The 26333-nt window shown below is 31.4% G+C and overlaps 4 protein-coding genes across 10 annotated transcripts in view; 1 reads left to right on the forward strand and 3 right to left on the reverse strand.

The window, feature by feature from the left end:
* Positions 1-4981, reverse strand: part of LOC143348654 (uncharacterized) — a 53481-nt gene extending 48500 nt beyond the window's left edge. For 2 of the 3 annotated variants that reach the window (XR_013080809.1, XM_076779205.1), the window contains exon 1: positions 4660-4980. The gene's annotated coding sequence lies outside the window, so the exon portion shown is untranslated. Of the gene's footprint in view, positions 1-4659 lie in introns of all 3 variants that reach the window. The other variant, XM_076779206.1, reaches the window with a different exon arrangement.
* Positions 4982-5514: 533 nt separating this feature from the next.
* On the forward strand, positions 5515-7351 carry LOC143348622 (EARP and GARP complex-interacting protein 1). The gene is made up of 6 exons (XM_076779112.1): positions 5515-5729; positions 5931-6156; positions 6246-6466; positions 6532-6713; positions 6816-7112; positions 7189-7351. Exons 1-6 carry the CDS (start codon positions 5688-5690, stop codon positions 7349-7351), a joined length of 1131 nt encoding a protein of 376 aa, XP_076635227.1. The 5' UTR covers positions 5515-5687.
* Positions 7352-7396: 45 nt separating this feature from the next.
* On the reverse strand, positions 7397-9155 carry L(1)g0004 (RNA-binding protein pno1). The gene is made up of 3 exons (XM_076779113.1): positions 8379-9155; positions 8177-8266; positions 7397-8094 (listed from the first exon to the last, which is right to left on the reverse strand). The coding sequence occupies exons 1-3, from the start codon at positions 8475-8477 to the stop codon at positions 7567-7569; spliced, it is 717 nt and encodes a 238-aa protein (XP_076635228.1). The 5' UTR covers positions 8478-9155; the 3' UTR covers positions 7397-7566.
* A 2094-nt stretch (positions 9156-11249) lies between these two features.
* LOC143348621 (uncharacterized) lies at positions 11250-26324 on the reverse strand. Of its 5 annotated transcripts, XM_076779109.1 has the most exons (12): positions 26124-26324; positions 25666-25718; positions 24327-24468; positions 23917-24045; positions 23638-23804; positions 23292-23508; positions 20449-23208; positions 19932-20312; positions 17260-19791; positions 15950-16070; positions 15536-15852; positions 11250-15285 (listed from the first exon to the last, which is right to left on the reverse strand). In XM_076779109.1, exons 4-12 carry the CDS (start codon positions 24041-24043, stop codon positions 15227-15229), a joined length of 6681 nt encoding a protein of 2226 aa, XP_076635224.1. In that variant the 5' UTR covers positions 24044-24045; positions 24327-24468; positions 25666-25718; positions 26124-26324; the 3' UTR covers positions 11250-15226. The 5 variants fall into 5 exon arrangements, 4 of the variants coding, with proteins under 4 accessions (XP_076635224.1, XP_076635225.1, XP_076635223.1 ...); XM_076779110.1 differs by lacking the exon at positions 25666-25718 and having other exon boundaries at positions 11250-15279; XM_076779108.1 differs by lacking the exon at positions 25666-25718.
* Between the last annotated feature and the right edge of the window lie 9 nt (positions 26325-26333).

The following is a 26333-nucleotide window of genomic DNA, read 5'->3' on the forward strand; positions in this document are numbered from 1 at the left end:
TAGTGACTAGTACTCAACTATAATCCAGCTTTAACCCACTCTATAACCTAACGTGACACGAGTCACGTACCTATTGCATACCTACATTTTTTAAGACTAATTTAATCCTCAATTATAATTTTAAATAAATAGGATGGATGCAGTTGCAAATTTGTTAAAATTCTTAATAGTAATCATTAGTGGGTATATAGTATAATAAGTTTCAAAAGCCAAACATAATTCGGGTTAGGGTTAGGTTTGAGGTTAGGTTTAATACTCAATTATATATTTTACCTAAGTTTGGTGACTATTAATAGACTAGGAATGCATTAAGTTGTGTAATAACCGCTCCTCGAATTTTTCCACGGCCTATCGTCGTAATATTGAAATCGTAACAATCGAAAATAGACTAAGCGTCTTACAGTTCTGTCCAACTAAAGTCAACTCGTGCATACACTTTATTCTTTAATTTCTGCTTTGTATTTCCTTCGAATTCAAAATTTTTCATACCCATTCCGCAAATGCCAATTTTCTTCTTTTAAACATAGAAACTATAGGAACATGGGAAGTGTCTTGTATCGGTTGTCCGGTACTATGTCCAGATAAGAGTTTTGCCCATCTTTGTTCGAGAGGCACCAAACATTTCTGTAGACGTTCTCGAATCGAGGCGTCAGTGGCGCAGCCACAGACCTTCGCGTCACGCAGATCGTGAATCCGTCCCCTAATCGCAAATCGTTTTTCACAAGAGGAGGACAAAAAGGTGGATCGTTTTTCTTTAACAGGCTGTTCGTCATCTGTTGAACAACTGATACGGCTGAGATCGGCCTGTGATCGATCTAGCGTGTACTCTGCTGGCTGCCATGTCGACACTGAGCCGACCAACACGCCGGCAACGAGGTCAGACTAAGAGTACGAAAACATCCCGGACCAATCAATTAACCCGTGCCCGCTGAAACAGCGTCAATGGAGATTCAAACGAAGAGAATCGATGGCTGTGCCACTGTGTAGCGTCGTCGTGGGTCACCGCTTGCCAAGCGGTTCGTTTCAACGCACGAGCCCAGTGAACGTAACGCGCCTGTGTCTCTTCTTTTCTTCTTTTTTAGCTGTTCGAGGGACCTCGGAATCGAACGGTCGACTTTAAACGCGTTTATACCGGCGACCGTTTCTAACCGACGACATCAAAGATGGTTAACGTCCTTGATATTGAATTTTTACTTCCCGACCCCGAACGACAGAAAACTACAATACAAGAAATTTTCACGGTTCTACGTAAATTCTCAAAAACAATGAGCTTCTCGTAATACATTGTGTACCGAATTGCTCTTAAATCGAGTGACCACCAAATTCCAAAGTTTCATTAACAAAAATGAAATAAATTTGTTTTTTCTTTTAACACTTTCACTGCCACGTCATCCATGTATGGGTGACAAGATTTACCATTATGATACTAGAAAAATTAATTCTCCAGTTAAGAAAGTTGAGAAAAATAAATTTAGATAGAATTTGTGAATTTTAACAAGGTTACGAAAATAAGTACTGAAACAAATTTTAGGTTATGTAGTGGCAGGATTTACCATTATGATACTAGAAAAATTAATTCTCAAGTTGAGACGTCAAGGGGAATAAATTTTGGATGGAATTTGTGAATTTTAACAAGGTTAGAAAAATAAGTACTGAAACAAATTTTAGGTTATGTAGCTTACAATGGTATAAAATCAAAATTTTACTTTTGCAGAATATTACACGGTTTTGATCTGGCAGTGAACGTGTTAAACGAGATACATGTTTCTACCTCGAAAACTTTTATAGAAAACGCAATATATTTTAATAAATATCTTAAAAAATGTATGTATTTCAATCTATTTTGAAATGGTATACAGAAAAATGGTAATAAAGTACATTTTTCGAGAGAAACTAAAACCCGTTAACGAGCTTACAAACAAATTATTTATTCATTACGTTTAAATAATTGTACAAGAAAAATTATACGGTTATTCATGATCGTTACGTTCTAAGAAGAATATAATGTACTTCGCGAACCTCGAATTATTTGGAATTCAATAAATGGATTATCGACTTAACAAATTACAATATGCAATAAATACACATTTAATTTATGTGCTCACGCGTGCTTCGTTCCCCTTGAGTAATATAACTGCACCATTACTCTGAGGAGAGATAAATTACACTCAATTTCCTTTTTGCACGGTAGATACGTTCCAAAGAACACCGTGTAAAAGAAGACATATTGCATATAACTAAATACAGAATTTGATCTGTAACTTTCGATAATCGAACAAAATTTTATTCGAATAATAAGACCAATTACATTTTATAATCGAGATTTTTATTTTTATTTGACGAGTAACGCGAGTAAACAGATATTTATCTTTTATTCGTTATTTGACCATATACCATTTGCACTAGTCGAACAATGACAGAGATTAATATTCATAATAAATATTCCAAGATATGTAACTTTGGTTCCTAGTATCTGTTCAACGAATTTTTATACCTATTATTTTACATATAGCAACAAGGGGATTGTCGACTACCACCCTGTAAAAATAGATTAAAATTCAAAGGGGAAAAGTTCAGCTCTCCCCTCTTAAGATCCCGGTTAGCGCTACCCCGTTTTAACGTTTCGTTATAGCACGCTTGTGCAAACGCTCGATAAATTGATAATTCCTCGAATTCTCCAGCTTCAAGCAATATCGAGGAATGTGATTAATAATAATAATTAATACGCATATTTCTTAATAAAAGTTCAATGTTGTTCATATTTATGGTTTCACCTTTCTCTATTTACGTAAGAGTGGAATGACCCTGTTTGGAGGTGTTTTGTTTAGCGCTCTAAATTCTAATAACCAATCCTGAACATTAACTGGGTTTTTACTATCTATTTACATATTATACATATCCTCTTTGGGACACTGATCAAGAATTCGCTTTCTCAAATTCAAAGTGGCGAATCCAATATGGCGGACAAAAGTTACAAACAATATTTTCAATCGTATATCGTTAAATCTGAATGAAAACTACAGATTCTGTGAAAAGCACGACGTCGACGACCACTTACTTCTTCGGATGACTGATGGATTTAGGAATTTCAATGAACGGATAACCTAAACGTTTTCGTATTCACGTGTTTGCAACTTTCATGGAAAAATAAATGATTTCATCTATTTCCGTACGATTTAGTAAAGAAAATTACAATTTCGAAAAACTTCAAGTGTAATTTTCAGTAAACATATTATATTTATACACGATTATACGTAACGGAGAAACAATACTTAGTCTAATCTGCAAATACTTTTGCATGAAACAGTATCGTAAAAGGATAACTGTACACGAATCTTGCATCCAGTTTTAATAGGATGAAAAACGCGTTTGATTCTTTCGAAAGTATTCCAACGTAGATTGCAGCATTGCATAAACTAGTAGCTGTTATAAAAAGCAACAGACTATGTTTTCAACACGTTGATCAAAAAAGAAAACGAAGACACCATTGCACTATACTATGAATAGTTAGGTTAAACAAAAAAGTGTCATTGTTAAAGGTTAAGGAAGATTATTATTATCGACTCGATTTAACCTCGGAATAAAATTATAAAAAAAATTTCATTGCCACCGCTGGCAACATAAGAAAATGGAGATTGTATAAAAAATATTAACGCTTGAAACAATCAATGACAAAAATTAAAAACAACTTTTCAAATCAATCAAAGTTCCAAATAAATGGTAATTTTACTTTTACTAAACAATTAAATTAATTTTCAAGTTTCAATGTGTATAATCTTTTATAATTATTTAATGATCGAACAGTAACATAAATAAAAATCTAAATGTACCCAGAATACGAAAGTAAAATTGATAAAACATATTTTACAGAAATATGAATATCAAGTATCATACTATCGATGAAATAATCATGAAAAATGTGAATGACGAAAATCGATTTATTTAAGTTAGATTCTAGGAAGAAAATAAAATATCATCTAATCCCCTAGATGTTTTTCGAAAAATCAAATTTTACTCAAAATAATCGTATATATTGTTAATTTAATTTTATTATACTCGAGTTATATTAAATCTCTTCTACTCGAATTGAGAAATTGTAAACAAATTTTTTAGATCACTTCAGTACACAAAAATGCTGCGTGCACTTGTCAATTTCGCCGTTCGTTTCACGTTGCACTTGTTAGAATTGTTCAAGAAAATTTTCATGAAATATAAAGATAGTAACACCATCGATAGTTACATCGACGATCCTCGTCTAATTGTTCTGAATTTCAATCAGAGTAAAGTATTCGCGTAAATAAACTAACAATAATCGTCGCGATAATCTCAGGAAAAGCCTCAAATCACGATACATATCGGTATGAGAAGTGGCGGCCAAATTGTTAAAACTATCGAACCTCAATTTGTCCACGATCAAACTACGAAACTCTCAAAAATCACATTCTCATTTTTCTGTTTTACTCGTGCCAAATTCGAATACGTAACAGACGTGTTCTTAGCTGGTATAAAAACGAAAGAAAAAATTAAAAAAAGAGAAAAAAACACATGAAAAAGAAACAGGTATCCCACGATTTTGTAGCAGTAAATTAGATATAGACGATGAAGTTTGCCACTGTCAGTCAAAAAACCGGTAAAACAATGTGACAAGCGATTACTTACAATTGATGTTGCAGGGTCAGCATGATTTGTTCAAACAAATAAATACAGATACGTGCATTTGTGCGAAGACGATACGAAAGCACAGATTCGTGCCCGGTCATTCAACGTTAGCACAAATTTAACGAAAGTCTATGAGACGGCAGCCAGTTTCTAAACTGCATCGGCACACTGAAATCGTACGAACGCGCACTTTGCGATACTTTTGCGTACGAGCACAGCGAATCCCGATAGTCGCTCACGTTCGTAACACCACTCCGTTTGACATAATTTGTCTGGTGACCCCACGGCTGGTTACTCGTCGGCTGACGCAAAGCAACGCAGGGAGCTGCTAATAGAGTGGTGGGGATACGGCAGGGATAACGAAAATATGTAGATGTCCTTGCAGTTCGTTAGTTCGAAGGTAAAACAGAACCGTTGATTGGCCAGATATCTCTCCCCTCTGTTTGCGCGGTTCACGATTTCAATGAAGTTTCCTACAACACACGTGTTAAATTATAAATAAATCTTCCTGACAGATAAATTTAATGCTTGATTTATTAATGGCCTTTTAATTATCGAAAGAATTAAATTCTTCGCTTGTTTAATACATCTTATATAATGTATTTAATTCAGTACAATTACGTATATAGAATCACATAATTATTCTGTACATAATACGTTACATCGAGATGTCGAACAACAATTTATTAATCAAATAATCTTGTATTAATTTGAATATTTCCTTTGACGTTGCTTCATATTCGTGGAAGTTGTAATTTTTCGTATCGTTAGATATTTTATACCCAATTGTACACTTTATGAATAATTAATTAATAAATTTGTATTATAACAACGTGGCAACAGTCGTTTCAAGTTCTTTAGTGCCCTCTAGCTGTTCTTCGTTCTTAAATGTGACATGTACATTGATGCACATGTAATATGCAGCTGTGCTGTTGCAAACTGTTGTGACAGATCGTAGGGTTAAGTTACGATTTTATTGTAAATAAAGGTTTTTCTTATTTATTCCAAAACAGGAATTGTATCAAAAGATGGAAAATGATAGCCCTGTAATATACGGACTTGAATTTCAAGTATGCAATTAAACGTGACAAATGTTACAACTATTATATGTTTTTAAAGTTATTTACTAGAAATTGAAGTTACATTAATGAATATAATATTTACTAACATAAGAGAATTCGTTTCTATAAAATGTTGTGAACATTGTAATTTATAACAAAAAATTGCCAAATCTATTAACAATAGTAACATTATTATTTGTAATATTATAGACAAGAGCATTGTCTGCTCAAACAGCAGAAACAGACATTGTTAGGTTTTTGGTGGGAACACAGTCATTAAAGTTTAATAATAATCAAGTTCATTTGGTGGAACTTAATGAAGAAACAGGTAGTTTAAAGACTCAAGTATTTCACCATCCAATTGGGGAAATTTGGTCTTTACAAGCATCACCCACAGATCCCAATGTGTTTATAACATGTTATAATAGTTTAAGCGGTAATTGTGACTGAAATTATTTTTATTAAAAAAGTAATGCAAAGGATAACAGAACAGAAGAATCAAATATATGTCGCATTTTCATTTAGATGATGGTAGTTGCCAAATGAAAGGAGCTATTTGGAAACTACCAGAATTAAAGGAATATACAAATGATGTTGAAGATCTCAAAAAAATAGCAGATATCAATACAATACCATATGGTTCAGATCTCAAAACTATCGCTTATCATACCATTGATTCAACAAAAGTTGTTTCAGTTGTAGACAATAAATTCATATTATGGGATATAGCTAATAGCGAACCACAGGTAATAATAGTTCTTAATTTACTATTAAGCAAATTTATTTATCTTCTATCTTTTATACTGTTTAGGCTACAACTATTGGTACTTTAGCTAGTAAAGGTCAACCACGTTTTACAAATGGAAAATGGAATCCTCACAATGGTTGCAATCAATTTGTCACACTAAATGAAAATAATGTTCGTGGATGGGACTTCAGAAATCCTTCTGAACCATCTTGGACAATTTTGTCTGCTCATTCTCAAATTATTAGGTAATAAGAAAAGTCATTCACTATTTTCTATTCGTCGATTTAATTTTTATAGATCATATATAAAAAAAACAGCGTGATTTATGACATTTATTTTATATTTAGAGATCTAGACTTTAACGCAAATCGTCAATACTTTTTATCGACATGTGGAGATGATGGGTACATGAAATTCTGGGATATTCGATCGCCTACGGAACCCGTATTATCTCGCATAGAGCATTCACATTGGGTTTGGAGTATTAGAATTAATCGTTTTCATGATCAATTGATTCTAACTTCTAGCAGTGACTCAAGAGTAATATTATCTAGTATTGCATCAATATCTTCAGAATCATTTGGACATACAGTAACTCCTGAAGATGACTCTACACAGAATGACTATTCTTGCAAAATATACAAGTAATTATAATAGTTTGACTACAGGGTAAAAATAATACTTTCAAAAATGACATGTGGAATATAATCATATTTCCAGGTTACATGATGGAGTTGTATGTAGATATGAAGAACACGAAGATAGTGTTTATGCAGTTGAATGGTCATCTGCAGATCCTTGGACATTTGCATCATTGAGTTATGATGGTAGATTAGTCCTTAACAAAGTACCCAGGAAATATAAGTATCAAATACTTCTTTAATTTAAATTTGTATATATAAATTAAGTTAAATAAATTTTATATATATCAATTTGAAAAGTAATTGTATTTATTTGTAACTGAATGCTAATATTTTGTTTGCAACACGTATAACAAATTTGAAGAGTCTTATCTTTAAAACCACTCACACTTTTCTCACATACTCTGTAGAAGAAATTTACTGGATATTAACCTGTACTTTATTTATATTATATATTTTATAATCGTCCTGAGACTTTACTTGCTACATTTCTTAATTGCCCATATACTTTAGAAGGTGGACTACCCAAAATTAAGTTACATATAGCCCTTCGTGCAACTTGTATGTTTTGGAAAGAACCAAGTATATGAATTTTACTATCTGCTAAAACAATTCTAGTCTTTGTTACATTTTCTATCGTAAATTTAGTCCTACCACCTTTTCCAGCTAACCTTCCGATCGCTCGAGAGAGATGATCTCCTTTTAAAAGTTTTACATCATGAATTTCAAATGTTTCTACAAATAAATCATCTAGCCGTAATAAAGCCAAGGCATCTTCTATTTCAAACCCATAAATAAAAGCCTTTACAAAATCAGCCCCCTTTTGTAAATTACCAATGTCGGGAGTTTCTGATTCTGTGCGTAACTCTACATTTCGCGTTTTTAAATTAAACCTTATTTGCAATTGTAAATGTTCTACAATAGGTGTAAATATTTTCATCCAATTTTCTTTCAGTGGAGTATATCTATGTGCAGGCACTGATATCTGAAAATATTTTACATTATTTTGATAATAGTATAAAAATTCAAAACAACTTATATTAACAAAATTAAAATACTGCATTTACCTTTCTTTGTTCTCCACCTTGTACATTTCTAGCCTTCTTTAAAGTTGTATGTGGTTTCGTTTTACCTTCTATACCATCGATTACTTCAACCTGAAAAAATATATGACCAAAAATGCAAATCCATTGAACGAGAAAAATAAAATATTATTATGCGGATAATAAATTTATATCTAAAACAGTTCGATATAACCTAACTTTATACCTCCATATGATCGTTTGCACGTCGTTTCTTTCTTTCCTTATGCTCCATGACTTTAGTTGTTTCTGAATTATCGTTTATCTTTTCCTGATCTATATTCATTTTTATAGAAATTATTCAGTTACGAAAATACAAATTAAATACTTTATTAAAACACCGGAACGACCATGACCATGTGTCCTACCCCTTAATTGCGATTTGCTTATGAGTTATGATACATATTTATAGTATCTTGGTAACCTAGGTAACACGAATTTGTGCCTTATGCACAGATAAATTTGACAATTTAATTCATTAGAAAATTATTAAGACTGATGTAGTCCAAACACTCGTTACATAATAAAGGAAATGATCATATTGAGGTTCAAATAAAGCTATTTCGACATGGTCTGTTTTATTGGAGTTCAAAGATTCGATTCTAAATGAAAATTAATTTTAAGATCATTGCAAACTATGCTACTATGTATGCTAATAAAAATAAATTCAGAGAAAGAAAATGCTATCCATCTTTAGCAAATTAAAGATATATACGACAATGTAGCAGAAGGGATTTTACAAGAAACATTTAGATAAGAAGGAAGATAATTTCATCAAAATGTTTAATAAGGATCAAATAAAGTTCTTAGAGATAGGTACACCCGTGCACTCAAAGATTATTGTGGTCAGGTGATACTGTAATAAAAGATTTCTGGATATACAGTTACTTTCCAGTCATATTCGTACATTATAATGATGATTCACTTTACAAAATGAAAAGAAACTTGTTTCTTATGAATTGAGCTTTTGTTTTTAAAATTGGTACAAATCCATTTGTCATACATTAAGATATTTATGGGTTTATATTTGAATAAATTAAAAGAAAAATTTATCAACGGTTATGCCACGTTGAAAACACCAGTTCTCGTCCGATCGCTTGGGATCATCTAGTATTGTTGATTTTTGTATATTGTTTATATTAGTATATCTCTCTATAAGTTTTGTAATTGGGCATTACAAGCCCGTTAAAACGTTTGGTAAAAATAAATAGAAAAGAATTCATAAGAAATAAATTTCTTTTCGTTTATAGTGAATCACCATTATAATGTACGAATTCGAGTGGGAGTAACTGTACCATAGTCTGTGGTTTAAAAGAATATAAAGAAATTCCGAAACAAAATTTACCATATCCTAGCCTTAGAATGTTAAAAAAAAAGATTAAAGATTTGAAATTTGAACCATACGAATATCTTAAACTCGACTAGAGTCGAGTGTGGTGATGATTATGAATATTTAAAATGAGTGAACGTCTAAACCGAACACACCCTATGTAAACTTTATAAATGCATACATTATAAATAATACTAAAATTTTTACTAAAAGATAGCAAACTGATTATCTGATTGGAAGCTTGTCAATATAACATATATATATATATATATGTATATATATCATCATCCGATATAACCTCGAAGATAACATGAATGATTTTTGGTCTGTGTTACGTTTCATATATATTTTAAAGAACAATGTTTATAAAATTATTAGTACGTTTTTACTGAAATGCATCAGATACTGTAACTATACACAACTTTGCTAAAATAGCACAGAGATACGATTAGCGTATATTTTTACTCAACTCCTATTACGTAGTATATAAATTTACTAAAAAGTTTTTACATTTCTTATAGTTTATACATCACAGTAACATATATGTGTCAGAAATTATAAAAGTGACATAAGTAACAGATTTAAAAATATTAAATTTATTTCTTGTTTTGTGTTACATTGATCTATACTATATCTATATGCGATATATAAAATATATGCCTTAGGTCACTTTTTTAATTACAGACATATTTATGTACATATTTATTTCCCTAATTCATTCAAGTGTGTGAATTATATTTGCGTATAATTTGCATTTGTTTGCTAATTATGAAAATCGCTCAAAGTAAATGATAAATATTTATAGTTTTGTAAAAAAAAGTACCAATTTGAAAGTATAATTATACAATTAATGGTAGTAATAAAACCCAGTAGATAAACACATTGGTCATCGTGCTACATACATATGTATGTCAAGAAGTTCCAACAGCTTCACTTACATCGGCACGTTGCATTGTAACCATTTTAACGATGATCGAAATATAAAAATTTTATTTATGATTAAGCACTTGTTTCTTTTAGACACGTTTTCAGATAGAAGCAATTGCACTTCGTATTACAACGATCTGTCAACATTTATTTTATTTTTATTTATTAATTTCCTTCCTAAATGATATCGGAAAGGCAAGAGAAAAAACATATCGAGGACTTCGATCATAGTAACGATGAATCTTGTTTAAGCTTTATGACAATTTATATAGTATCCAAAAAATTCAATTTCTACAAATCGAAAACGAACAAACAATCAGATTATATTCTTTCTAAGAATTATATGAATATTTATTAATAATATTAACAGTTACTTAAATAAGACTATCAAAAAGCTAAACAGATGCTTTGTAAAAAAAAAAAAAGAAAATTATTATTACTTTTATTTCTCTTCATAATGATTTGCAAGAGTTTTAGACTACAAATTAATGTCATACATGTATTACTTCAAATTAGAGATGTTTAATAAAATAATTGAATGTATTGAGAAATTATTTTTTTTATACATCATTAGCAAACTTTAATACACAGTTTGCTTTAAAATAAATGGGTCTATAAAAATTTATGTAATATTAGATATCTTTGACGGACAAAGATGTATGAAATTTATGAATTCTTGTAATATAATTAGTAACTTTACTTACTGGACGTAGCTATACATAAATATTTAAAATAAGAAAATTCTTTACTTTGTACATGTTGACATCTTTTATAAAATATTTTAGAAAAGAATTTGTATTAGTAGACATGTTACTATATAGTTTACTTTGTTATATTTCCTTATGAGGTGAACACAATGATGTAATCATAATATTAAAAATATACAGAAATATTAACTTGAATCTTGTATGGTATCTTTTAAATTTAAGGGCTTTAGTAGCAAGTATTTTTAAAATGCTGTTTACTTTCCTATCACAAAGTGATTATCGTAAAATTAAAACTGGAAAAATTCATACAACTACAGAATGTATTTCTGTATTATAAATGGTGGTAAAACTGTTTTGATTTGACAAATATGCACACAGAATATTAGAGTAATTTATGAAACTGGGTATGATACAAAATAAGCAATTGCATTTTTTATAACACATTTTTCATTATCTTTTAAGTCTATGGTAATAATTAATAACAAGAAAAAAACCTTCTTCATCAATGTGTCTACATTAATTATTAAAAGGTACAATTAGCAAATTACTATATTGTGTATCCACTTTGTGTAATAATAGGTAATAATATAATTATAATATTTTTTTTATAATTATAGCGTGATTTTCTTTTCACGTGCTCAATCGTTTTCTACAAATATAGTATTGTATCTAATTTTTTATATTTATATATTTATATATTTATATATCCAGTTGGATTATTATCAATTATTTACTTTTACTGCTATTTATATCAATTAACCGAATACTAAAAATACAAATGTTTGCATATAGCAGGTTTTAAAGTCATCAAACTTCATTTGTAGCTGGTGATCTTAAAACGCACATTCATGTACATGATAAAATATTTGTGGCATTGCAAACAAAATTAAGGAGCTTGTAATGCATTCGTTACATATATGTATAAATGGGCACTAAAGTGAACATTTTACTTGGCATAATTATTATAGTCTGCACAAAAACGGTGGTATGTTAAATGTGTTTACAAACCACACTATAAACACCAATTGTTTATTGAGCATCACAAATACACCATTTTTTTTAATTGTGTTGAATATCAACAATTGTTACATATTACAACCAACCCATGATCTTTGGTGTATAAGTATTATTTTTATTACAATAAATACATACTATATGCAATTATATGGCAGACAAACTTTAGAAGCTCCTTAATTATGTGAACATGCGAAAGATTTACTTATCTTTAAAATATTTATATTTACACACAAAACTTGGTTTGTTTATAATCTATACAATCATATAAATGTAATATTCAATGATAAAATTGTAACATAATAATCCCTAGCTTACTTATCTAGCATCGAAGAGAATATTTTACATCGAAATTACAACTCTTTTCTTTCTCGCTCTTACTTAAATTCTGTTATTAAATTACTATACTTTACATTATATGTATATCATTCCATTACAATATAGGGCTGAATCAAATTAAACGCGATTTGGATATTCATTTCTTTATATGTTTTATGTACAGCATAAGTTCCCACCATGTAAAATAAGCGTGCTACTATTTACAATATGTAATTCAAGATCCATTGAAATAAATTCTGTTAGACAAGTAATGTTCTAAATAATTTAATGTAATATTAAAAATAGAAAAAAAATTTAACAAAATCGTAATCCAGAGTAGTTATGATTTAATGCAATGGATAAATTTGTTAAAATTTTTCCTATTTAAAATATTATTAAATTCAGTACTCAACAATCATATGACAGAAATATTTCTTTGAAATATGATGTACTGCCTGATAGCCACCAAAGCTTTAATAAACAATAGAAAAAAGAATGTTTTATTCGAAATATTTCATAAAATTTAATGATTTTGTAAGAACAAAGAACCAAAAACTTTTGTTGGAGAAATGAAAATATATTTTTTAAAGCAAGATCAGATTTATTTATTTTTCATGCATTAACGAGTTTAACAATTCTCAGGAATCGGCCACGATATAATTTTAACAGGATTCTATGTCATAGAAAAGAATTAAATATAAAACAATCGTAATATTTTTTTTTTTTATAATTAATTTGCAAATATATATTTTACTTAACGAAAATAGTGGAAGATACACAACAGAATTAGAGAAAAATTAATGTAAATTAGCAGTAAAATTTTTTAAATGCAAGTTTTCAATATAAAGAAGTGCTATGATGGCTGTCATAGGCTCGCAAAAAACTTCCTACTCTCAATCGTATAATTTACATTTATACAATATAAAACTAGATTATCTGTTCACAAAAACAATAGTTCATATACATCACATACATACATACATATACAATATTATATGTACGTATGTATACACATCCTCATATTTTTTAAGTGTTGCCAAAAAGGTGCTACTTGAGTTTTCAGTGCACAATCACGAAGATTAATTAATAGTATGACGAAGTTGCACAATTTGAATAATTAATTTAATAAAAATTTAAACAGTTCTTATATTTACAACGAGGGGTGTTTTACGTATCTTTACAAGAAATTATTTACAAAATATATTCATTCATATATTACCTATCAAATTAACATTGTATTAATCGTTTTTCTATAATAATTATTCCTATTATTTTCATATATTTATGCTCGATTTATCCCAACGTTCTGTTTATGTTTCATAAATAAAATAAATCCTTTTTTAATAACCATATATCCTTTGCTCTCTGCAATATTGTAACTCAAGACGAACTTCCCACTGAAAGACCATGTTCACTGGGACAAGAAAAATAGAGATCTTGTAGTACTATAAACGACATAATTTTTATCAAATTCAATAAAATCATCAATTATAGGGTATCATAAGTAAAGTTTTTTGAATAGATGCGAGTTTCATTGTGTAAATATATAAAAAAGTACGATTGTCCTACAAACATTTTTGAGAAGTCTTTGTTATGAATATACATGGATCGAAGAAGTATTTCGATTTATATCCGCAAAGAGAATGTACTGTTTAGGTTAATGATGAATGGTGTATGTAATTATTATAGAGTCTTTCCATTCGCATATAATTATTTATGTGTAAAAATATTTATGTAATAAATTGATTAAAATGAATTCCAAATATAAACTAATATTTTCAAACAAAGTCTATCAGTGAAGTTGTCAGAGTAGCGACTTCAGCCCCACCAGTTAATGAAATTTGCTTTTGAGAAATGTACATTATTTACGGCAGTACAGTCAGATTTTATGTTTAATGCATTATAAATTTCGACTTTCTTTTACCATTATTAACCTGTACTAGCAATCCCTAATAACAATATCAAATAAATGATACATCCTGTAAATGTAAATTAATTTTTATACCACACGTATCTTTTTTGGCTTTGACTAAATAATAAAAATATTAAATGTTTACTGTAATTAGAGTCTAATAAGATAATATTACACTGTCGATTCAAATATTTTGAAGATACTAATAATGTAACGAAACATTTTATAAATTTACCATTAAATGACGTTCATTTAGATTTTGTTTAAAACTTAAATACAGGGTCACAAAAGTTTGGCAAAAGAAAGTTAGATATCGACTCGGCAGTTTTAGATCAGTTCAGTTACTTAGTTTAAAGTTTTATGCATTGAGCAGATTATTCTGAGTAACTAAACTTTGCTGTTTAGGAGTACAGTGTAATTGAGAACGCTAGACGGCCAAGAAAATAGTAATGTTATTTTTATTTTTTACTTTTTCGACAAGCTACTTAAACATTTAAAAACATAACAATTGTGGTATCCTAAGTGTCTAGAAATTCGTTTCTAATTTCTCGTGATAATATTATGGAATATAACATGTACACGCTTAATTCAATGAAATCCAACGTATGTTCTATCGTAACAAAAAAATTTGAATACCATCCAGCACTCTAAACACGATACTCCTGCTACATGTACATCAGCATTGTGCGCTATTGACGCAAACAGTTTCACCAGGTGGGGTCCAGCCACACGGCGATCACATAACCATTTATAACAGATACATAATCAGTCGGACATGCCTTGACGAGCGACGGTAGCTAATCACTGTCAAGGTCACTTCCCGAAGGTCATTTGTTTTCTCGGGATATTCGCCTCCGTTTTGCCTGCTCTGCTGCCTCAGCTGTTACTAAAACAATGTTCCCGCTGTACGAGGTGTTTTCAGTTAAAATGGTATGTGAAGTACATGATGTATAAATTATACTGTCATAAATATTTATGCAAGGATCAATTTTAACTTTAAATCTTTATATAACATATCAAAATAAAAATTTCAGCTTGTATATATAATAACATAAAAAAGAATTTTTAAAGAGTGTGGATATTTATTTGATCAATAATAAGTTACACTTATAAGTGTATTTAAACATTTTACATACCAGCACCACTTCGAGTTTTCCGTCTAGTAATATCTTCTGTAGATCTAGTTGCTCCCCTTGTATTGCTCGCTGGTGTTGCTAGTGGCGATGCTGTATTCTGTCGCACAGACCTTCTTGTTGTTACCTCTCCTAAGGATTCGTTACTGGATGCGGAAGTACCTCGCAGCCTTTCCTTTCCACCAGTAACTACCGCGGTTGTACTCGGTTGCTTGGTTGTTAATAAACGGCTCTCTCTTTGCACTCTATTACTGGCATTGAAATTTGATATATTACTGGAATTAATTTGACTGCCAGAAACAGTTGTGCTTGTATTTGTTCTAGAATAACAAAAATTTATTTACGTAGCGGGGCTCTCAAATCTCTGACATATTCAGATATGCACTGCTGCTAAAAGAATGCACCGATGTTGCTTACTTTTGATCTTTAGACTTTGGAGATGCAGCGGATGTTTCGTCTGATAATCGCATTCTTGCTTTTCCTACAGATTCAATCAATGGTTCATCATCAGACGAATCTACTTCTACCACAATGGGACCTAAAAATACAAAAATTCTTGTATCAAAATGTTCAGGTCCAATTTTAACACAACATTAATATGTAATGTAAAAGTAATTTGTCATAAATTAAAAAAAACATGACTGAGATTGAGAGATAGCAGTATAATGCTTGATTATATATGCAAGTGAATCTGTGAAAAGAATAAATTATGTATGTATGTATACATAGATAAAATATATGTATGTATGATCATAATAATCTCAGTTTCATTGACATATATTAATGACAATTACTTCCAATATGGACAAAAATATGTATGGATCGATTGTAATTGGCACTTTGGTTACTCTGTTTTTGGCAGTCCTTGTTGTTTTATAAGGAAACAAGTGAAAAAAACGCATATCTAATATCTAAGTAAGACACTGACATATAAGCAAAGGCATCCTATATAATTGTATCACCTGAAAAATCGCTATTATATTCTTAGAATTACAAATATATATTTTCTGTAGTAGCTTTTTTCTACATGCAAGAACAATAAAGATTTACATACAACTAATTATTAGATCTTAAAGCTCTTATTAGGTATTCATAAACAAAAGAAAACACATGAAAGTATGCTTCTAGTATATTCTTAATACATCCATCTAAATTGAAAATGTTCATATCATACAATGATCCTACACTTGTTGCAGAAAACATTTGTTTGTAATCCCAATGATAGTGGAAACATTTTAGGTGATAAAGTTACTTAAGGACCCTAATCCATAGTGTCCTACTTTAATTTATATACACAATTATCCTCCTAACTATTTGACATCTAAAAAAATGTTTCAAATAGAACCTTTATTTTATTTTTAAATAAAATTCTTTACTTTTGTTTAACTAAGCTATAGTTAATTTCAAGACGAATTTATTGATTTATGATATTTTGATTTTTTAAGGTCATTTATAAATAAATTGTTTCTTTGCTGAACATTAAAAAAATGTTCTTTGTTCTCTACATTAGAAAGGACGACTTGAAGTATCAATGCATTGGTTTATTCTTAGTTTTTCACAAATAAGACTTCTAGATAAGACTTCTGACCATCATAAACATTTTTACGAATAAGAAATAATTCGGGAAATAATTGTCTGTATAGATTAAAATAGAACAGCCTGTAAATACATTAGTACGCCAAATCACATTACTACTAAATCAGTGAATTATAAAATGGAATAAACACCTTTCTTGGCCTTGGCCAATATGCTGAATCCTTTTTTTGACTGTTCTTCTTTGACAGGTACTTGTTTCTTTAAAGAACCAGTTTCGTCTACACCCATGCAAGCTTTAATAAGTTCTGCGGCGTTCTCGGAACATTTCCGTTTTCCTGGTCTTGGTTGTGGGTCATCAGCAGTACTAGATGCTACAGAACTTTCGCTTTCTTGGCGTTTTCTTTTCCCGACTTTTATTGTCGTATTAGGAGATAATTTTGACACTCCTAACTTAGGGCTTGCTTTAGCATATGGTGATATGCTGCGTCTTTCTTCTAATTTATTAGGACCATGAGGACTACTTTTTGGAGTCTTCACAATATCAGGACTGTTTAATTTTTGAGATCTTGTTCTTAAAGATCTTTTCTCATTGGTGTCATTTGGAATTTCTATTAGAAGTTGTTCCAACAATGATTTTGGTGGTCGTTTAACATAGTCATCTGAATTGTTAGAGTTCAACCTTTCCACAAATTGTGCTTCGTCATTATCTTCTATACATATGACATCCTGCCGTCCCTCTAGTTCCTGTTTTCTTCTGCGCTTCCTTTTAACATGTTCCACGTCACTAGAATCCACTTCCGGATTTTGTGCTGCTGGGCTTGGAGTCTCGTCTCGTTGTAAAACTACCGAATTAGAGTATGTATACAATGGTGGGGTAATTCTAATCGGCTGAGGATCTTCACCCAGGGGTGATTGAATACCTATACTTATATCACTTGCATCATTTACAATTTTCTTAACCAAATCATCTGTAACTTTTTGAAGATTCATAGAAGGCTCTCTAACTGATATTTGTTGATGACTTTGTACATTAGATTTTTGGTTTTGATCGGAACATTGTTCTAACTTAATGGTTGTTGTGCTTAAAGAAATGCTAGAGCTTTTTGAAGTATCTGACCGATCATTTTGCCTTGTATCATCAACTTTTGTATTTACTTTAGATTCTACTTTGATTTCAGAACCAAAACTCTGACTATTGGAACATGAATTGTCTGTCACTGTGCTAGCCTCGTTTGTAACTGTATTATCAAGTTTTTCTGTCTTTACATTACTATAAGCAACATGATTTTGTATTACAGGCACACCATTATTATTTTGTCCATGAGGTTCGTTGCTTAACCTAATTGCACTGTTACCATCTATGACTGTTTTTACATTGTCTTCGGATGCACTCTCGGGGGCATGCGACACTTCGTGTTTAATATTTGTCTTACCCTGATCATGCTGATTAATAGAACCTTCTAATTTAATGCTACAATTGTCTTTTTCAGAAAAGTCATTTGTTTGCTGCTGCGCGCATTGCAATAAATTATCACTATCCACATTACCGGGTACAGGAGTTGTCACAATAGTCACTGATCCTGCCACCAGAGGACTGGATACACTTTTATCATTATCAGTCACTTCTAAACTAGCAACCAAGTCACTATGACCACCAGTTCTTGATGTTGATGAAGTAGATTTTTCACTAGGTATATCTTTTGTATCATGTTCACTGGAGTTTGATATATTGCGACTTATATGATTTTCAAGATAACTTGCTACGGATACAGGACTTAACCTTTGTGGGCCACTGGACTTGAGAAGTTCCGAATGGGAATTTGAACACATATCACTACTACTAGTTGAGGAAGGCACGTTCTTATTGGTGGTTGATAGGGAAGATTCCCCTTGGACAGCAGCCTTTGCGCTGCTTTGCGTTACTGATTCGGTTGCTGGCCTGTGCAAAGGAGATTCTCCTTGGTTTGGTGACTTCTCTGAAAGAGCATCCATCGACTCAATGCCTGAATCTTCACCACCTCCTCCGCTACTAACTCTTTCTGTGCTTGCATCTACACCAATTGCAATTGGAACAGTAGTTTCAAGCAACTTTTGTTTAACTTTTGCTTCTGTTACATTAATTTCTCCAATTGGTAAAGTTGGTTTGTTGATAGGTAAATCAATGTTTTGGGATCTGGGAACTTGGTCCATTGAGTTTCCTATTACCGAAGCTTGTGTAGTTTTCAACAAACTAATTCTTTGTGTATTATCCACCTTGTTCTCCACTGCAGATCTATCAACTTGTTTCATATGATTTTGAATCACTCTTTTGTGTCCAAAATGATCTATTTTACTATGCCTGTTAATTGCAGCATGTGTATCACTTTTTAAAACCATATGGTTTTTTAATTTTTGACCAATACTTTGATTTTTTGTTACCATGCTAGAATTTGTCTTACAAGTATCTGTATCTGTCTTACTTTTCCCAGAAATAATCCTATTTACAGATGACTGTGCAGTTTTTACAGCAGTTTCTACATGTGCAGATACCTTATTTTCAAGATTGGTAGATGAATTCGAATCATTTTGCGTAGGCATACTTGAAGGTATTAATCCAGAGTTTTCATTCTCAAATGATGGTTTGTTGACAGGTTTTGTATTTATATTTGAAACAGCATTAGCAGAAGAACATTCCGGAACAGTCTTCTGACTACTAAAGTGTGTGGTCTCTGCATCTTGAGATTCTATAACATAATTAAAAGAATTAATTAACAAAAGAAATTTCATAATACATATTAAAACAATTGTATAAGATTATGAAAATATAACATTCGAATAATATGAATATTAAATAAGAAAATAGAAACACAAGCACTATATTTACCTCCTAAGTGCAGATCTTTTTCATCTATTAAACTTAATCTTCTTCTTTTCTCTTGACTAATTAGATCCTTTTTTACGCCATTTACTTCTGTTAATCTAGAAGCAATGGCATTCAAGGTATTATTCTTTTCAATTGCTGATCTATTAATGTCGCTATCGCTTGTTCTTCTAATTTCCCCCACTTTTTTGACTGCATTGAAATCATTTCCAGCCAAAAGAACGTCGGTTTTCCTTAACGATTGGTTTGAATCGCCTTTGTAATTAAGTTTTCTCCATTTTGCTTGATTATCCAAAATTCTACCACCGGATAACAAATTTTGTTCACGGTGTAAACCATCTCCTGACTCTGATTTCTTTTTAGAGTCTCTTCTTTTGGTTTTACCTGTAAAATTATGTATAAATATTAATAAAACATGTAGAAAAGTAATATTTTTAAAAAGTGTAAATACAATACATTATTTTACAATAAATTCATACTTTTATAATTATTATAAAATACAGCATTACATGTATCTTACCTCCTCCTATTTTATGTTCTTGCATATGGTTTTGGACATCTAGTTCAACTTGATTTTTTGTTAAGGATTGTTGCGTATTTAAAGGTTGATTTAAAACAGTAGACTTATGTTTTGAAGGAGATGGTATTCTACTGTTTAATGGAATATCATCGACATCACTGTTTTTACTTGAACTTGGTTTTGTAATTCCGGTTTGAACGCGTACATCTACCGGTAATTCTTGTTTTAAGGCATTAGGTTTCGACACTACAGTTTGAAGTAGATTGTTGACTTTGCTAATAGCATTAGTGCTGTTGATCATTGTAGAATTGGATAAAGGTAATTTGGATGCAGATGATGTACCTATAATCATGCTTAAAGATGACCTTTTTTGCAATAATTTGTTCCCGTCTATACACTCCTTCATTTTCTTTAGCTTGCCTCGCCGTTTTACACTACTTGGATCAGATTCGCCATCCTTTAATGATTTCTTTTCCTTTTTTCTGATTTGTACTACCGAAGCATTACGTCCTCTTAAGGAAATATGTAATGGAGGCACTCTTGGTTCATCACCGGTTCCAGAATTGGGAATACCAGCGGTAAACATTTTATTTACTGATTTATCGGCTTTTCTAATCGGTGGCGTGTTTACAAAAGAAACATCAACTTTATAAGCTGGTGTAACAGGTTCAGATTTTTCCAACTTTAGTCTTAGTTTGATTTTTTCTCCAGGCATTGGACTTTGCGTAGTGTCTCTATTGGATTTTATTCTACTGTGTTTTAAACTTCCTTCACTAGCGGTAGATTTCACTGTGGTTTCGGAATCTGATTGATCTGTATTTGTTGTTGTATCATTTCTTCTTGAGAAATTACTGTCTGCATCGTCGTCAGAAAATATGGAATTTGATCGGTCATTCGATGGGGATGGAAAGGAAAAGAAATCATCTTGGTTATCTACCGCACTTTCCGGTTCCGAATCTGAACTCTCACTAGGCATTGGTTCCAGATGCCCAGTTAGAGGGTTAATGAGAAACTGTCGTATTTTACCAGTTGACGTATATTCTGGTTCAGGTGTCTCTTCTTCCGGTTTAGGAGATTCCGATGGTTCGACCTTGGTAACAGGCGAAGCGACATTATTGGTAGAAACGTGATTGGGATGAGATCCACATTGAGAAAAGGCACCTGAAACCTGATTTGTAGTTGGCAGACGTGTAGTATTGACTTGAGCACCTTGTGGAATAGAAGTATTTTGTGCGTTCCACGTGGTCCCATTAGCATTACTTGGTGCAGCCTGATAATTTCTACTGAGAATATTTTGACTTTGTCCATACCGGAAATCGGTCGTATTACTGGTATTCACATTCATGTTTTTAAGTTGATTATGATGTAATTGTTGTTGCACGTTCAAAGCTTGATTTTGCTGTCCTAAATGAGACTGTGATGGAACCGGTTGTCGCGAATAAGGAGGAGGAGTTTGTTGCCGTTGATTATTTAAGTAACTTAGCCGTTGTTGTGGAACATTAATGTTTACCGTTGAGTGCTGCATTAATTGTTGCTGTTGTAGAAGTGGTGGATTGGAAACTGATGTAGATTGTAACGATGTATTTACAGTTTGTTGCTGTACCAAAGGTTGCTGCTGCGTTGAAGCTTGTTGTGTAAGCAATTGCGAAGTATTTATGTTTTGTTGCTGCTGAGTTAAAACTTGATGCTGTTGTTGTTGTTGAAGTAACAGTTGTCGTTGCTGCAAAGGTGTTCGAATTTGTTGCCCATTAACCGGATGCCTGATCGGAAGTTGACCTTGCAATTGTACTTGTGAAGGCCTGTAAGCCAATTCTTGTCTAATGGGAAACTTTTGTTGTATTTGTACTTGAGCATGCAACGAAGATGCAGACTGTTGTATTTGTCCACTAGTAGAGGTTTGATGAACTATTTGTTGTGTCATAGTTTGCCCAGTCCCACCAATTACATTGATTGGAAGTTGTTGAGGAATAGTTGAAGGTTGATTAACATTAACAGTTGCAAATGCAGACGTAGAAGATTGAGATAGATCAGGAATGACTGATGTCCCTCCAATGAGGTCTTCTGTCCTAAGCGAGTCTAAATTTGGTGGTGATTCACTAGGTGAAGTTAAATCTTTCCTTCTAACTGTTGGTTTTTTAGTAGGTCTCATACGATTAGTAATTCCAGAACTATCAATAACAGCTGGTGGCAACATCTTCTGGCCAGGTATCACATTGTTCGGATGTGTGCCAGCATCATTTTGTAAAAGATTTACAAGAAGTGGACTGGAGAGAGCAACTTGATTTCCATTACCATTCGAATTCCCTGTCAGATTGTTATTGTTTGGTGACAGACTAGATGTGGTGGTAATCGATGACTTGTACTGATTCGTCAATTGACCAACCGATGCAACTGATTGAGTAGTAGTATGGCCAGTTGTTAATGTTGTTACTGTCGCCAAATTCTCTTGAGCAGGATAAGGCGGAGGTGGCTGTACATGATGCTTAAATTGCATAGCATTTTTAATTGTAGTTGCTTGTGATTCGCGACTATGTATTGCTTGGGCAGCATGTGTCATACTGGCAAATGGGAATGGACCATTATAATTATTCCTGGGCGAAGCGCTAGAATTAGTTACTGGTTGATTTCCAGAGGCACCAACATTGCTATTGCCTGATGTTGACTGTACAGATTTTGTAAGAAACGATGGGATGGGATCACAGTCTGTAGGTGCAACTACATTTGGAGAGCGAAATTGTGGAGTTTTCTCTGACGATGTACCTGAAATAACATAATGGTTATTCAAAAAATTTTACATATTTAAAGGAACGAATTTTAATTTTATACAATATATAGTAACATACCAGCTGCTATTATTTGAGCCACGTTACGTAATGCTGAAGAAATGCTAGATGTATTACTTGGACCAGGTAAAGCTGTCTGAGGATCACTGTCAACATTAGCTGTATTGCTAGTGGGTTCATTTTGAGATTTGGCACCACTTTCTTGCGAGGGTCCTGAATGTAACACAATTTCTTGTGCTTCTCCACTAAAGCGATTGGCTATCCTCAATGATATTACCTAATATCATTGTGTATTAATTAAACATTTGACAACGAAAAAGAATTCAAATTAATGAAATAAGTATTAAATAGACAATAATCAAATTTTAAACATTTTGACTAATTTATATTAATGAACATGTAGTACCTGATCTCCTTCAACCTGCACCGAAAGAATTCCAAGCTGTGTAAGCGTCGGAGAAGCCTGAGCTGCTAATTCTCTAAGACGTAATGCAGCTTCTCTGGGTATTGAAAATGTGACTCTGACAGAATTCCATGGCTCTACTTTGTTTACTCTTAAACCATTCCCTTTATCTATAAATTATAAAATAATGTAATTAACCAACATTGTTGCTATATACTGTACTCAATACCAATATTATTTTTAATTTGAAAATTTAGAATAACTCTTGAATGCAAAAATTACCTTTGCAAAGCAAAGATTTAAGTCGATCGACAATAATTTTAAACTTGTGTGGAAACTCAGGATCTTCTAGGTCACCCACACACGTTACCACCGTCTCGATCAGATCACCATCACTATCAGCCGCCATGACTAAAATGTATAATAAATTGATGTCATATTGACTTAAATAAATTTTACTATTCTAATTCCATAAAAGTCTTTAATCAATCTACTGTAAGGACTAATTATAAATCAAATCTAAAATAATTCATTTTGTTTTTATAAGAAATTAATAATAAATATCGTATTATACTATAACCTTGACTAATAAACATACGAAGTAAACAACCACTAATATTTATTGAAAACAATGTAGTAAATAATACAATCAAGTGTACTATGATAAGTGAGAAACAAATTTTCATACTTACCAACTACAAATCACATAACTACCCAGAGAGCTTACAAACGCCTCAGGGTATCACTATGGTATGTGGTGATAGGATGTTTGTCCGTCGGTTCTAAACCGACAGCTCCAAACCACTCCAGCACTAATAAATATGCTTAATGTTTCTATGGGACAAAATAACATATTTTTATTAAAGAATGGTCTAATATAAACGGAAAATTGATATAATATATAATTATGTTTAACACTGTTGTAGAAATGCATCTATGATTTAAAGTAAAATTAATACCACTTTGCTTTGACATACAAAAATACAAATATTATAATACAAAAAAATCTATAAACCTTTGTTCTATAAGCAATTAATTTGTAAAATGTAAAATATTTAAAACCATTTATTAAGAAATCAGTTAGCATTTAAAATATAATCACACACTGTATGCCTTAACTATAGCATTTCTCATTAAGTATATTAATCAATATAAGAATAATATAGTTATTGTTTATTTACTATACAATTATATTAAAAAATTTAAAGTGAGTAATATAAAATATGATGGATAAATTTAAAAAACAATATATGGAAATATAATACCTTACAAGTATAAAAATTAATTAATTAATATGTAACTATATTCTAAACTTATTTTAACAAGATACGAATGAACAATTAATGCATCTGAAAACTTAATATAATTATCAATATACATATGTTCATATTAAAATTAAAACATATATTAGCAGTCAAATAATATTAAACGACTTCAGAATGAAACTGTAATTAAACTTGGTAAATAGCTATTAAATAATAGTAAAACAATACTATACTTAATATAAATAACGAAATAAAAATAAAAAGAAAGATTTATTTAAATTTTTCATAAGTGTAATTATTAAATTAGTGATATTAAATTTGAATATGATTTTATTTTGCTGTGTCAGTAATTTACAAATTATAGTTCAAGGAATAGCTAAATATTTGCATGAAAATGATTATAGTGATGTTATAAAAGTATAAACTATATAAATATTTTTATTAAAAAAAATGTTAAAAATATTAAATTCAATCATTAGTGGTTAAAAAGATGAAAATAATCGTATAAATTTGAATGCAGTGTCGAACATATAAAATCTAAACATAAAATTGACAAGTGTTATCGAAACAAAACACTCACGAAAACATAGTGCATAAACAAAAAGTGAGGCCAACGAGCATTACTATTTAGGTTATAATTTGATCTTGATTTTCATCAAATTATAGGGATTAATGAAAAAAATATACAATTAACATCAATTACTTGGTCAATATTTACAGAATCGGCGGACATATATAAAGTAAACGATTTTGGATTAAGTCTTACCACTCACGAACTGCAATTAAAATCTTTTGGGCCATAAGACGGGGGCACAACTTCTATATGGAAGAAAATAGGTTATAGAATACTTTTCTTAACCAGACGCGAAACGTCGATTGTTGTGTTAATCGGAATTTAGTATTTTGATAAAGAAATAATTCATTTTAACAATTTCCATAATGATTTTCGGCAAAATAGGCATCCAGAGTACTGGATATCGGGGGGCCACCATTTTGTCCGTCGGGGGAGGTGTACGTGAAGTGGTCTCAAGCATGCTCAAGATAGACCGTCAAAAGTCTGAACATTTTTATTTCGCAGCTTTCCTACATGTTTTCTAATTGCGTTTGCTTACCAAAACAAAGTTAAAATTCGATAACGAATGGCACACTAGCCAACGAGCCTCACTTCAGTCTTTGCACTGAACGATTCGATACCGTATGAACACAAGAAAATTTTAACGTTACCCCATTTCTTTCCAACTTCGTGCGGGATTTCTCGCGTCCAAAATGCACGCAGCCACACCACAGGAGCACTAATTTTAATCTAAAATATGCCGCGCAAGTCTTACTTCACTTTCTGCACACAGCGCACGGTAGGAATCACGAAAAAACTCGACATAATCGGTAATATAAAGGGACAAGTCATAAAACGCCATGAACAATAACAAGGAGCCG

This window comes from Colletes latitarsis, chromosome 11 (genome assembly GCF_051014445.1).
Source record: "Colletes latitarsis isolate SP2378_abdomen chromosome 11, iyColLati1, whole genome shotgun sequence".
Lineage (NCBI taxonomy): Eukaryota > Metazoa > Arthropoda > Insecta > Hymenoptera > Colletidae > Colletes > Colletes latitarsis.